General features: G+C 37.3%; 2 protein-coding genes across 2 annotated transcripts in view; one reads left to right on the plus strand and one right to left on the minus strand.

Annotated features, from left to right (window-relative positions):
- Positions 1-15,640, minus strand: part of UBAC2 (UBA domain containing 2) — a 172,234-nt gene that overhangs the window by 120,244 nt on the left and 36,350 nt on the right. The window lies entirely within an intron of this gene.
- GPR18 (G protein-coupled receptor 18) lies at positions 6,044-10,051 on the plus strand. Its single transcript, XM_019663687.1, has 2 exons — positions 6,044-6,268; positions 8,841-10,051. The coding sequence occupies exon 2, from the start codon at positions 8,875-8,877 to the stop codon at positions 9,868-9,870; it is 996 nt and encodes a 331-aa protein (XP_019519232.1). The 5' UTR covers positions 6,044-6,268; positions 8,841-8,874; the 3' UTR covers positions 9,871-10,051.

A 15,640-nucleotide genomic window follows, 5' to 3' on the forward strand; every position in this document is an offset into this window, starting at 1 on the left:
AGCCGGCGACTGATCTGCCTTGCCCGGGAAGAGCGCAATGATGGTGCCAACTTGGGCCAGTGAAGCAACATCCTCCACAACCAGACTGAAGAACAAAACGACAGCAACTTGTCTGTTCCCCTTCCCCAGATTCCCCAATTAAAAAAAAAAAAATTACTCATGGAAACAGCTTACAAGCAGCAGAGATACATTCAAACCCAGTTTTTGCCACCTCAAGCCCCAAGCTGTTTTTATTTATTTATTTATTTATTTTTAATTATTTTTTTTTTAGCTGAGCCATCCTGCTACCTATTGGTAGCTTAGCGGCTGCTCAGCTTGGGCTGGCCTCGAACCGCTGTTGCTCAGAGCTCCAACTCTTGAGCGAGCTCTTAACCAACTGAGCCACTCGGCCGGCCCCCCAAGCTGTTTTTAAAAAAAAAATAAAATAAAAAGCCTTTTTGAATATGAAATGTAACACACATACAGAAGTGCAGCATGCTGGAAAACTCCTTTGGTTCTTTTCCCTTCTCCACCCTGCTCTGTCCCAGAGACTGAGGGTACATGCTCCATCCAAAGGCTCGAGGGCCCCCTGACTTCTGCTGAGTCCGCAAATGGGAGCCCCCGAAGAGGGTCAGGAGAGGAGCCTGAGGCCAGGGTATTATTCCCCGGCTTCCTTCCTGCAAGGTGACCTCAGGCTTATCGTCCCTCACTGTGGTTCTCAAGGCAGCCGACTCTCCAGGGGTCCCTCCCTCCAGGTACTGGTAACCTCTCCCTTCTTTGATCTCTTTGGGCCTCATGGTGGTGGGTACAACAAGGCAATAGTCCTGCCAAAGGTTCCCTTCTACCATTAGGTTGCATTCTTTTGTCATTAGACCCTTACATACAAGCCCTCCTTGAATTATTCTAATTTAATTATTCTAATACCATCTGTTTTCTATTGAGACCCTTACAGATACAAGAACAAAACAAAAATATACAGCTTAAGGAATTGTCATAGAACAAACACAAGAGTAATTAGCACTTAGGTCAATAACTAGAACTTGCTAGCATTCTGGAAGCTCTCCATGCGTCCCCTCCTTAATTACATGCTCCCGCAAACCACCAAAAGGTTTTATCATCTAAGCATAAATGTCTAAATATTTTGTTTGGTCCGCTTTTGAAATTCATATAAATGAAATCATGTAATATGAGTTCTTTCATATCTGGCTTTTTCACTTAACACTATATACACAAGATTCACCCATGTTGCATGTGCCTTCTATACGATTCATTTTGATTGGGAAAAGCATTTCATTGTTTGTCTACACCAAAACTGATTTATCCATTCTATGGTTGTTGAACAACTGGATTGTTCCTAATTTGGAGTTATGAAAATTAATGCTACTATAAACATTCTTACGTATGTCTCCTGGTGCACAGGAACCTAGGAGTAGAATCTGCATCATATAGTATATGGATCTTCATTTTAGTACTTAATATCCAACTGTTTCCCAAATTCAAACACTTCACCAGCAATGCACAAGACTTCCTAGTTGGTGTATATCCTCACCGACACTTCATGTTGTCAGTCTTTTTCATTGTAGGCATTTTGATGAGTGGGTAATAATATGGTTTTAATTTTTGTTTCCCTGATTACTTATGAGGCTGAGCATACTTACATGTTTACCAACGACTGGGATATACTCATTTTTGAGTGCTTAAAAATCTTTGGGGCCGGCCAAGTGGCTCACTCACTCAAGAGTGCAAGCTCTGAGCAACAGCAGTTCGATTCCCGGCCTGAGCTGCCAACAGGTGGCAGGATGGCTCAGCTAAAAAAAAAACAAAACCAAAAAAAAAATCTTTGGTCCATTGAATGGCAGAGGTCTTCCTAAGCACCAAAATTCAGTTTACAGGATGACAGGATGCAGATAGAAAACTTTCCTTGGAAATGTCAACTCATCGTGAGAAACAAGGAAAGGAAAGGATGGTCTATTCCCTCAGGAGACTTTTTGCTACAGATCAAATTACTATTCTGATGATTCTCTACTCAGTAGGACCAACTTCAACAAAAATTACTGAACTAGAGCATAATGCTATAATCCAGAAAGAGCATCACTGCACAATCTCAGAATCATGAGTAAATATCCCTGGGTCACACCATACATACATACTACTGTTGTGTCCTCAATATACTTTGCTGTTGGCGAGAAGATTAAATTTGGTGATACATGTAAAGCACTTAGACCCCTGCCTCATGATTATTCACCTCTGATTACCTGTGATAATACAGTTAATCGTAGAATAATAAAAAATCCTAAGTAACTCTTTTTAAACCAACAACCTTCAACTGTATAGACAGGTAGTTACTTTTTCACAAACAGATGTCTGTATGCTAAAATCCTCAATCACACACATGCTAGTATACAAGTTCATATTTAAGTAACTCAGTAACACCTCTTTTGTTTTTTACCAATCCTGACTCTCCACAACACTTCTTTCTTCTAAACTGTTACTTCCTCATACTACTAAGTATTTTTCCCTATATACTCATACCCAAATACAGAAGGTGCCCAAAAAATGAGGGTACCAAAAAAAAAAAATTTTAAGACAGGAAAACTGTATTAAGATTGTAGTACTCAATATATACCGATAACAAAAGATGAATACAAGTCACATTTGACTTCTGCAATTACAAGAGGTGCTCAAAGTGGTTACCATCAGCGTCGAGACACTTCTTTTTTTTAAAAAGATTTTTATTGGGGAATTGGGGGGTGGGGGGATGGGAACAGCGCTGGGGAATTGGGGGAAGGGGAACAGACAAGTTGCTGTCCTTTTTGTTCTTCAGTCTAGTTGTGGAGGACGTTGCTTCACTGGCCCAAGTTGGCACCATCATTGCGTTCTTCCCGGGTGAGGCAGATCAGTCGCCGGCTTCTGGACGGCCGCTCACTGCAGCTGCTAGCTGCTCACACTGGCTGCTGGCTACATATGGTAGCCCATGGCAACCTACTGCCACAGGGGCAGACACTTCTGATTACGGTGAACTACTGCTTGAGCAACGCTGACCCAAGTGTCCACTTGTATGCATCTTTTCGTAACCCTGGTATATACGAACTCCTTTAACTGTGAGACCATTCTGCAGTAGGTGGCCACGTACATCATAATAACCAGAGAATTCTACTCAGTCAGTTGCCCCGGAGACTCGGGGTCTCTAGTCAGTGAAATGTCACACTTCAGACCCTTGGCCTGGGGCCTGTAGGATTTCAGTGTGTCCAGCACTGATTTCACTGCCGTGTAGCAGCCTTCTCCAGGGTCCTCTAAGTGTGAGAATCTTTACTATCTTTAGGGAACTCTACTTTCATTGCTGATTTAGATCGATTTTAACTAAAATTATCTATCACTTTGGTTATCTGGATTCAAGTTGTTTGCTGTAAGGTAAGTAACTGTCTAATTGTCCACATGTCTGTAAAAATTTAAAACTACACTAAAATTGCCAAGGAAAAGGAATTTGGGAATTGCTAAATTTATAATACAATTTAGGAAGTCAAGGGGAGGGGAGGTTCATATTTACTTGGCTGTAAGGTTACAGCTATAAATTGCTCGGATTGTTTTAAAAAACATATTTAGACAAAGCGTATCTCAATCTTCTTTATCTAGAAACCACTATTCGACAAATCTCGCCCTTAAAAAAAAAAGAGCAGTCAGTTTAAATACAGGTTTGAGAAAGAGAGAGGTAGGGGACAAGATTCTATAACATCAAAGTTGGAGACAGACCTTAAGGGCCCAACGATTAAGAGTCTCACCCTAGTTGGGGGCACTCCTCATTTCCCTCACCCCCTCTTTTTTCTGGGGACTGGCTGTCTACCATCCCCTCAGGCCACCCAGGCTGAGAAAGAAACAATACAGTGGTGCCCTCGTCACAACACTCCTGTGAGGACGTGGAATAAGCCCCCTTTACACTTGCTGTGGTAAAGAGAAACAGGTTAAGAATGGGAAATATAATTTTATCTGTGGCATAGGCAAGTCTCTAATATAGGGAGCATGTTTTATAATGGGGATCTACTGTGTAAACCTATATATCCCACTCAGTAATTCGTCCATGACTACCCTCAACCCTCCATTTCTTCACCTCCTTTTTCAGTCACATACTCAAGCAATATTTATTAAAAGCCCATCGTACATATACAACACATACCAACCCCCCAAGGACCTCAATTTACTAAAAGATAAAAGGCGATTAAATATGCAATAATAATACATGCCACTAGAAGGGTAAGAACAAAGTACTAAGGAAACTTACAAGGGTGAATAACCAACCCAGCCTCAGAGGTCAGAGAAAGCTTCCTGGAAAAGGCAGTATTTAAACTAAAACTTTAAGGATAAGTAGCAGCTGGCCAAGCCAAGAGATGGGGGTACGGTACTAAGGAGTATTACAGGTTGGAATGGTATGTGAAAGGCGAACCAGAGCAAATGCAGAAAGTCCCCTACAGCTAAAACGGAGAGCAAGCTGGGAAGGCGAGAGCTGATCCACCCTCAAGCTGCACCGGTGGGGATTTCCTAACTTGCCCCTTGTTGCCTGTCTCTGAGAGACTGGCAAGTCAGAAAAAAGAATGTCCCTGTGTACTAGAAAGGACTCGCGTCTTAATGACATATATGCCTTCACTGCATCTGCAGCTTCTAGCAGCACAGGGGATTCTAATCAATGCTTAAATTTAGAAACCTTGTCACAGTCTATGTGAAATTAGGGTACTGAAAAGATTGGGTCCACAGATAAGAGGTTTCTACTTCCAGCTGAAATATCAAACTCCTATACTGCATATGAAACCTAACTCCATCTAGTAAAAAAACCGATGAATGTAATTCAGCAGTGAATACATCCCGTCTAGTACGTAAATCAATGCAATCGCCTCATAAAGAGAAGTTATTACCGCAGTGAGAGCAGCAATGGGAGGACAAGGAGCTCAGCCCTGAGGCAGCTGGGCCTGTTGTCTGAGTTCTGCAGCAAGTCACTGGGCCTCGAGTCCTCATCTACTCGAGAAATAGTGTCTTTGGTTGTTGCCAAAGCTTTCAAACCCATTATTCTGGCAGGTGACCACGATCAAAAGCACTTAATCATCAAAGGCAAGGATTTAAATAACTTTTATAAGTCCCAAACTTACTGTGGTTTTTGTCTGAGAAAAAAATTCAAAGAACAAGTAGTTAAGATCATGTACCTTTTAAAAGATGACAAATCATGCATAACCAAATAGAAAGATCATTAAAGTTTTAGGACAAACAAATGAGATGATGATTATTTTTTTAAGAAAAGAGAATGTAAAAAATTTAATATAACTAGGCAGGCAATAATTAGAGTTGCTCACTTCCCTTTCCGTTTGTTTCATTTCCCTTCTTAAGTTAAAATATTGCTAATATGTAAGTTATTTCACTAAAAACTTCCAGAGTCCTTTCTTGGCAATTTTCAGGGATGTTTATACACCAGGAATTATTTCTAGACTTCCATGTGACAGAAAAGGGTATGAAGAACTGGAGAGTTAAAAAATAAAGTGAACCAAAGTAGGTAAATGTATATGCAAAGCTGCAGCAAATAACTGAGGATTTCAATTTTAACCATTTAGAAATGGTTTAACAGTAAAAAGTGGATATTCTATGATTTCAGTAACTTTATAATAAAGGATTAACTCTGTTTATGAGTACGTAAGTGCCAGGTGCTATGCTAAGCATTTGGGATTGTTCTGGTTTAAGAGTCCTTGCAATCCTATCAAATAGGCTTTATCTCGATTTTAACTGTAGGGTAGGTAACTAGAAAAGTCACACAGCTCAGAAAGTGAAGCTATACTATGAATCCCATTCTATAGTTAACATCAAATATGATATTCTTTCAATAGATGATCCAAACTTGAAATAAACAAATTGAAGACATTTTCCCCTTTTTGTATGATTCTCTTAAACATATGCCATCATTTCAAGGGGAGCTTATACTGAGCATGACTTTATAAACAAATCATTTGTGAAAGAGAAAAACCACATCCGGATAAAGTCATACGTTGAAAAGGCCTTATTTCAGAGAGTACTTCCTGAAAGAGACCAAGCAGCAATTACAGCTGAACAAGTACCAACTCCTATGCCAAATACCTTATTTGAAACAACTTAAAGCCACAGAAGAGCCTGAAACAAAAGAAATATATAGCATTTCTTAAACATACCATTTCTAGCAAGAGCTATTTTAACACAAGAGACTCAAAGATATCTCTTTTACAGAGCTGGGTATACCGAAAAACATTGCTCCCTAATACAGCCTTTTCATGGACAGGAGGTAAGTCACCTTTAATTAACTTCATCACAGATTATCAGCAGTAATGCTGTACTTACTAAATTTCAAAATCATTGTTTTATTTTAATAATACACTACTGAAACCATGTTGGTGAAGGACCTTGAAGTGGGTTATGTTGTTATCTTACTTCATTATTAGTATAATTTTTCATTTAGTTTCAAGTATTGTTTTACATTAATAGTAAATGTAATTTTTTTCAACTTAAGGAAAATGTTGATATGATAAATAATAAGTATATTTAAGAGTTGTCACTTGTTTTCAATCATTGTTTCACAAAATGTACTTAAAGGCTTTTAAGAAAAGAAAGAATCATGGAATTGAAAGCTTTTAAAATGCTGACTTGAAAGCCCATCACTTTTCAATATCTATCAAAAAATTTAGCCATGTGTATAGAGCACAACCTATACTGGCAATGTCTTTAAAACACATGAATCATGCATATTTTTTCAATCTTAAAAAAAAATGAATACAAGTGCTGGTGACATAAAAACAGCTTGAGCCCACTGAGGTGAAAAAGATTTACTAAAAAATGATTTATAAGTATGGAATTTATGTGACAGAATTTGGGATGTGGGTGGGTAAAGGGAGCCCCACTGCGATATTAAAAGAGAAAAATTGATACAAAATTTCAATTATGTTACAATTGCTACTATTTAAAAATTCATAGAAAGTTAAAAATAAGAGACAAACCTCCAAAATTATTCTCCTTTGTATGATACTGGAGATTTGGTTTTTCTATGTAGTACCTTTCTCATTTGATAGAAATTAATATTCTCATCACACCAATACTTAGAAATTTTAATTAATACAGGCTTTTAAATATATAGAAATCGATTCCAAAGTCATATTTAACCTAAATGTTTGGCAAATCAGCTGTAGCCAGGAAGGAAGGAAAAAAGATGGGAGGGCGAAAAGGAGGGAGGAGAAAACAAACTCATATTTTGTATTTGTCTACAGCAATTGCGCAAATGAACTTTAAATTATCAACAGCCCACAAGGCCACTGACCAGACTGCTAATCTCCCCCGCAGCTTTCACCAGAGAGAGAGTCAGGGCTGAATTAGAGACAGCCCACTCTGCAAAGTGATATTTTTGAAGGAAACTTTTCTTACACCTCCATATTTCAAGGGGCTGCCACAAGGTTCCATTTCTTTGTAGCGACTCTATTTTTAAAATCACTGCTGTTGGTACTGCATCATGGGTGATGGAAGTTTCACACTGAGGAAGGTCAATGATATGTACAATCACTAAACTCCTTTCCATTAGAAACGGACATGTTTTTGGTGATGGGAAGTAGTTTCTGCACACACATAAAGTTACTGACTTATTAATAACTACCTATCTTTGATATTCCTTTTTACAATTTAATTTGATAAATAATACTTAAGTTTCAGTATCTAGGGAGTGTGAGGGCATGAAATTTACTATGCTAATAATAACTTATTCTCAAGGTAGTGCTTTCTGTGCATCATTGCAGCAGTGAATCCGCTTCTGGGACACTGGTAAACAATCTGGAAGACTTAGCATTAGGCCTCCCAACTGTGCATTAGAAACTAGCTCATCTGTTATTCTAAGAATCAAATTCTTGATCTGTACACCATGGCACAACATACTGGTGTGTCTAGGCCTATGAATTTAGACAGGACACAATACTATGAAGAAGTGTTCACCATTTAAAATAAAGGTTTAATGGCCAACTAAGCAAGTCATCTTTGACAGATTAGAGTAGTTGCTGAGGGTCTCGTTGCCAAAGGCTCCCTCCTTCACTCATCTATCAATTCAGCAAATATTTGCTTTTGAATACCTATAATTTACTCAATAAGCAATGAAAAGGGAACGTTCCTGATCTCAAATGAGAATTACTGTGACTATTCAGTAATTCACGAGTTATAAGGTTCCTTTCTGAGTTTTCTAATACATTTTAAATTGTATTATTAAATTACATATTAATTTAATGTACCTTACATTATATATTAAAATTGTATTTAGTGAGTAAAAGTTCATCACTTGGATATTACTAACCTAGGTTATGAAATATTGGGTTGTCGGAAAAGTCATGACGTATTTTTCTGTTTTTTGTTGCAAAAATGCGTCATGACTTTTCCGACAACCCAATATTTAAACAGAATGAAGATGACAGAAGGTGGCAAGCGATACTGTAAGATTCTAAATTCAGAATGGCCTTTCCCCAATCAGTCCCAATTAAAGAATGCTTACTACAGGAACGACTACTACCCAATTTCACACTATAGGGAAAAAGTCATAAAGAAAAGGTTGTCTTTGGGGGAGAAGAGAGGTGAGCAGGGAGAGAAAAATGAATAAATTTGCCAGTGCATTATGACACACCATACCACTTTACAGGTTAGTACATATTAGTAATAATACCTAGGAAATGTATTTATTCATAAATACTAAGACACATATATTGACACTATAATATAAAATACTCTCAAAAGTAAAATCCACTAACATGCCAAGTTGAGTACGAGAAAGTTAAGCATTTGTTTTTCAGCAATGGGTTTTATTCCTCCTGTTCTTCTTAACTCTTTTACAGTTTCTAAGTGTCATGCCTGCCAGAAAGCTCTAAGATGACTACCACTCACAATCAAGCTCAGCCTGGCTTTTCCAACAGCTCATATCCAGATGAATATAAAATTGCAGCCCTTGTTTTCTACAGCTGTATCTTCATAATTGGACTATTTGTTAACGTCACTGCCTTATGGGTTTTCAGTTGTACCACCAAGAAGAGAACCACTGTAACCATCTATATGATGAACGTGGCATTATTGGACTTAATATTTATAATGAGCTTACCCTTCCGAATGTTTTATTACGCAAAAGGCGAGTGGCCATTTGGAGAGTACTTCTGCCACATTCTCAGTGCTCTCACGGTGTTTTATCCAAGTATTGCCCTATGGCTTCTTGCTTTTATTAGTGCTGACAGATACATGGCCATTGTGCAGCCAAAATACGCCAAAGAACTTAAAAAAACATGCAAAGCTGTGCTAGCATGTGTGGGAGTCTGGATCATGACCTTGACCACCACCGTCCCACTCCTCCTGCTCTATGAAGATCCAGACAAAGCCTCCAGCCCTGCTACCTGCCTGAAGATTTCTGACATCATCCACTTAAAAGCTATTAACGTGCTGAACTTCACTCGACTGATATTTTTTTTCTTGACTCCTCTGTTCATCATGATTGGGTGCTACTTGGTCATTATTCACAGTCTCCTTCACGGTAGGACATCTAGGCTGAAACCAAAAGTCAAGGAGAAGTCTATACGGATCATCATCACGCTACTGGTGCAGGTGCTCGTCTGCTTTATGCCGTTCCACATCTGCTTTGCTTTCCTGATGTTGGACGGGGATGACAACAGTTACAATCCCTGGGGAGCCTTTACCACCTTCCTCATGAACCTCAGCACCTGCCTGGATGTGATTCTCTACTACATTGTTTCAAAACAATTTCAGGCTCGAGTCATTAGCGTCATGCTATACCGCAATTACCTCCGGAGCGTGCGCAGAAAAAGTTTCCGGTCAGGTAGTTTGCGGTCACTAAGCAACATAAACAGTGAAATGTTATGAATGATAAGAAGTTTTTTGTCTTTAATCTCTTTAAATACACTTTACCCCAGGGTCACTGGATATTCTACATGATATTATCAAGTCCCTTCTCTCCTAAAAAAAAACACAAAAAAAAACCTTTAAAAACTCTTCTGTAGGACCTTATTGCAGCAACATAATTAAATATTTTGAAGTAGTCTAATAAATTCATTATTTTTATGTTTAAAACTTGTAGAGAACATTTTCATGAGGTATTTGGAGATTTGTGTTTCCTATTCAAGCCTTCTCTAAATACATAGTTGACTTAGCTTTTTTTGATTTAATTCTATGTGCAACTGAATCATGTCAATCAAGTCAGTAGGCACAAAAAAGTTCACCTAGTGTTTGAAATAATTTGATTCAAGTATTTTCCATCTAGATGCAGCTCCTTTTGGTTTAGTTTACACTCACGATTGGTGGTCCAAATGCAACATTTTGTGTTTTAAACCAAACTTTCAGGATTCCTACACAAACAATGATGTTTCGATGTTTAACTCATCACTGTTCCTTGCTGGAGCATAATTAGTGGGAAGAAGCACCTCAGGGGGCCTGGAGAGGCCACGGCCATCAGCTTTTTGGAAACAGGCTATAGTCATTCAATACACATCTACAAAGAGCCTACGATGCACCAGACTCTATCTACTCCAGACCAATGGGAAAAACCTAACCTGAGATTCTATTTCTGCCCAATAATTCAAGTTCATTCCTACGACATGCGGTTTCTACTGTATGGTGAAATATCTTTCTCCAATATAAAGAGTTTGCACTTCTTATGTGACTAAACATCACATTACAAAAGAGACTGATTTTTTTTTCCAGGTCATGTCAGTATAAATAGCACTATTTAGGATCCTTCCCATTTAATTTCCCCTAATAAACTAACAAACCAAGTAACTTCCTAAAAAGAAAAAAGTGAACTATAATGTGTAAAGCCCATATTCTAAATATTATGGAAGTACACAAATGAGTCAACCATAACTTCCTCTCTGCTAAATCACTCTTATTACTCTTAACATGCTCGTCTCCTAATGGGACTTAGAATCAAATCAATGCATTGGTTATAAATGGATTTCTTAACATGGATTAACATGGATAAATTCATATTCTTAAAAAAACACAAAGAAGCCTAATAATAAAACAGCATTTTAGTACTAGGAGATCCCTTAGATGATCTTCTGGTTGAAATATAAAGAATGTAAGGTCCAAAGAGGTTATGTGGCTTGCTCCGTTAAAAAACCAGGATTAGAAACCAAATTCAGATCTCTTTTCATGTCCATCACCAATTTTTTAATAATTGGAAGGAAACAAGCTTACAGAATATAAACATTCTCCTAGCTACATAAGATAAAGGAGTCAAGGTGGTCTGAGATGTAGTTTCTCAACAAAGAGAAAACTACTTGAAGTTTTTAGTCTTGAATAATCAAGTAAGTAAGATACTTTCATAAATACCTTTAAATGAGTAATTATTTCTAAAATAAAGGAAATAACTCCTGTATATGATATGTAGGGTTATGGTATATACATACAGTCATAGCCTATTCTTATACCACATGGATTAATCTGTTCTTATGTAATTTATTAAATGGCAAGTCCTATGCAATGGCTTTTCTTGATGAGAAGAATTCAATTTCAGAACACAAAACACAACAAAAGGCTTTGTTAACACAAGGTCAACCAAGGACAAATGTACTTGTATGTCATGGTTCTTCAAAGTCCAGAATGTTAACCATTACACCATGGGACCACCCACTGTCATGGTTCTTGTAATAAAACTATAGATAATCTAAAATAGTAAATTAAAAATAATTTTATTCAGCATTGTAATCAGGTACATTTAAACATGATATGTAAAGACTCAAAATTCTATTTTTCTGGAGGGGTTTGAGTCTGGGAAACAATGTAACATTCACAAGTAAATACTAACAAAAAATAATAGCTATATAAGGACAAATGCATGATCGGCATGGGTTACTAGAAGCACTTTATACATGTAGCTTTTAATGATGGAGCTTTCTTTAATTTCAAAACCTAGTGGTTACATTTTCTGAATTTCAAATAACAGTGATGAGAATCTATCAGATGCCCGGTATAATTTCTATGCAAAGCACTAGAAAAAGAGACCAACAGGTCTATGGTTCAAAGACCTTAGCTTACAGACTTACGGGGGCTACCCTTCAACATGACTGAATATAAGGCAGCGAGCACATGAAGTAAAATTAATTCTCAAAGAGCTAGTAGGTTGGCCCAGATAATGATAATGACAATGCAATGTAATAAATGCTAATAGGAATCTTAGTAAATTTGTTGGAATACATGTAAAAGCACAATTAATACTACCAAAGAAAACCACATAAGCATAATAATACACATACAGAGAATGTTAAGAAAGCTGAATGACTGATGGGGGAATGGCTTGAAACACTGGATGGGGTCAGATTATGAGGGCTTTGAAGGGAAAGGAGTATATCAGTATATATGGTGGTGGAGGGTACTATTGCTAGGATGTTTGCATGAGTTTAATTCTCTCCACTGCTCTGTGAAGTATAGAGTAGGATCCTCAATTTACATATGAGGGCCATCTATAAACTGAACTCAGGAAATGGAAATTGAGAGAAGTAACTTGCTCAAGATTATACCCTAGTAATACGCAGCAGAGCTATAATCTCAACTCTGGTCTCTCTGATGACAAAGCCTGTATCATTCTCACTATTCTAGACTGCCTTGATGTCATCTTGGAAGAGTTTGATTTTTATTCTGAAAGATGTGGATTCAAAAGTTTTTAAAAGGAAGAACGGTATAGTCAAACTTATATTTTAGAAAGATAACTTCTGATAACTTTGCATGGAATGCTTTGAAATTGATACGAAGACTAGAGAATTACTGCAAAAACCTGGGCAAGAAAAGATTAGAATTTAAACTGAGACAATGACAGAAATAGAGACGATGGGGTGCACAAATGATTTATATAGGACTTCGAATTATTAAGACTCGGCGCCCTACTCTAATGATAAGAAAAGGGAAAGATTTCCAGCATGGATAACTGAGTAGATGGAAATGCCATTAACTAAAATAAGGAGCATAGAAGGACGAGGGGATGAGAGTACAGAAAGAGAGAAGATCAGAAAAGATGAGCGTTTCTGCACATTATGAATATTCTTTGAGTCTTAGAAATCATTAGGAAATATGACTCTACAAAGATCAGGAAAGTCACATGCATTGGAAATAGAGAGTTGGGAAATGAACAGATGTTAACTGTAGTTGAAGTCATGGGAGTGGACAAGATAGCCCAGGAAAAGGGCTTGAAATAAGCGTGAGAAAGGAACTGCAGACAGTAAATAACATCAAAAAGGACCAGGAGAAAGTAGTGTGCTGGGACTCAAGGGAGCAAGTTATTTCATGGAAGGTCAAAAGCATTTAATGTGCTATTGAAAGGTGAAATACGACAACTGAATATAAGCCACTGGCTTTGGAAATCAGTTGGATACTGGTAACCCTTATAAGAAAACTTTTAAAAGTGGTGAGGTTTAAAAAAAAAAAGGGAGAGAGAATTAAATAGGAAGTGAAGAATTGTACAGAGAACAGATAAATTTAGCACTGATGGGTAAGAAAAAGGTAACAAGATGTTATGTAAAAAACACTGCAAGTTGAAAAGCATGTTGACCCAAAAAAGGAGAGTGGTTTCCTCCCGAGTTTTTGAAGCTTTGCTACTACTGTCACATAAAAGATATATTTACAAAATGCAAAGTTTCTTTATTGAAGTAAAGCCTTACGTTCCAAGGAGTCTATTTTTGAGAAAGCTACAAGATGCTAAAAAGCCATGCTGTAAATTTCAGGAATTGCAAAGGAAAGAGAAATATATTCTCATTCAGGTGATAGCTGGATTAACGTTTATATATTATCTTTCAAAGGAGACCCTATAACTTTTGAGTTTACTCAAATTTGCAACTCTTGCTATGAACTAAGATTTAAATAGGTAAATGCTTTCCTGCCTTAAGAATAAGTAAAAATATTCCTACTAACATCAAAACTGAACCAATCTTGCTTCTACGGTATCAGTTAAGGATTCCACACAGAAATAAATATCATTCACATAAAGAAGTAACTGTCTGGGCCGGCAGAGTGGCGCATTGGTTAAGAGCTGGCTTGGGACGCCAGAGGCCCTCGTTCGGATCCCAATATGAGGGCCAGTGACATTGCCCTCTACAGCTAAGATGCTGAACAACAGCTCAACCTGGAGCTGGGTTGCTGTCAGTCGCTGGCGAGGGTGTAAGCTGCAGTCCCTGCTGCAGTGGGTTGCCATGGGCTACTATGTGTAGCCAGCAGCCAGCGTGAGCGGCCAGCAGCCGCTGTGAGCGGCTGTCCAGAAGCCGGTGACTGATCTGCCTTGCCCGGGAAGAGCGCAATGATGGTGCCAACTTGGGCCAGTGAAGCAACATCCTCCACAACTAGACTGAAGAACAAAACGACAGCAACTTGTCTGTTCCCCTTTCCCCAATTCCCCAGCACTGTTCCCATCCCCCCAATTCCCCAATAAAAATCTTAAAAAAAAAAAAGTCATCAGACAAAGGGACAACATAACTATGGGTAGCTATCTTGCTACCCATCCCCCAAATTTATTCTAAGACAAGTACATATGACACCTATATACCCTTTCATAACTCAGTAGACCCGATAGACCAAAAAGAATTGGCCTAGGTGAGAAATATTTGGTAAAAATTAATGATTTAGTAATGCTGCTGCTTTTCAGAATTAACATGAATCATTCCTGATGACTACACTATTTACCACAATAGCAGAATAGTCAACTTAAACTTCTCAGTCTCATTTCAATTACAACCCGTGGAACTCAACAAAAACTGCATGATAGTTATGACACAGAATTTAATGTTTCCATTTAAATATTATTCAGAATCTTACATTATTAAAACAGCTAAAGGTCAACACTTGTGCCAGCTATAATTCAGTAAATTCCATAAAGAGCAGCTACACTGTAAATATTCACAATGTAAGTGTGAAAGCTATTAGATCACTAACGATATTTTTAAAATAGAGATCCAAAGTGAATTTGAATAAAGATTTATACAATCGTCTAGTAGGTCTCAAAAACACAAACTCAAAATTAAAATAAGACTGAAGTTAGTACACACATAATTTTAAATATCTGGTATCTTTATTTCAAAGTATCCCCCAAATACAGTCTCAGATACTTAAATCAGAGATGATTTAAGGTCACTTATGTGTGCTAACAACCCTGCTCCTAGATACTAGATATTTCATAAACAAATACATTTCGCTTGTGTTGTTTTTAAAGAATTATCAACACAATATGAGTTAGGTTGGCATTGCAGGTTGGCTACAAAGTTGTAACCTATACATTGACTTTCTTTTATCTTTGGTGGAAGTACATAAACTACATCAATTTTTAAAAACATTCTTCAGAAGCTTAACTTCAGACAAATTAATTTTGTTTCCTAATCTAATTAAATTTTGTATTTGTGTGTTTAACTAGTTCACAAAATTACAAAGACAAAATTTCACTATAAAAGCACACAAAATTCGACCTTCAGAACCAGAACAAGAAATTCGTTAAAAATTCTCTAAAATTTGGGTTTTCAAAACTAAAAAAAACTGAATGTAAAATAAATTGTTTCAAGAACATAATGAAAATGTACATATACATTGGATTTTTTAATACATAAAATCAATTTTACTATCTAAAAGTTAAAAATATTCTTTTACTGACTTTCATGTA

Source organism: Hipposideros armiger, unplaced genomic scaffold (assembly GCF_001890085.2).
Source record: "Hipposideros armiger isolate ML-2016 unplaced genomic scaffold, ASM189008v1 scaffold_397, whole genome shotgun sequence".
Classification (NCBI taxonomy): Eukaryota; Metazoa; Chordata; class Mammalia; order Chiroptera; family Hipposideridae; genus Hipposideros; species Hipposideros armiger.

Excerpts from the sequence above, each read along its gene's own strand:
- GPR18 (XM_019663687.1), top strand. The coding sequence starts at position 8,875 with ATGACTACCACTCACAATCAAGCTCAGCCTGGCTTTTCCAACAGCTCA.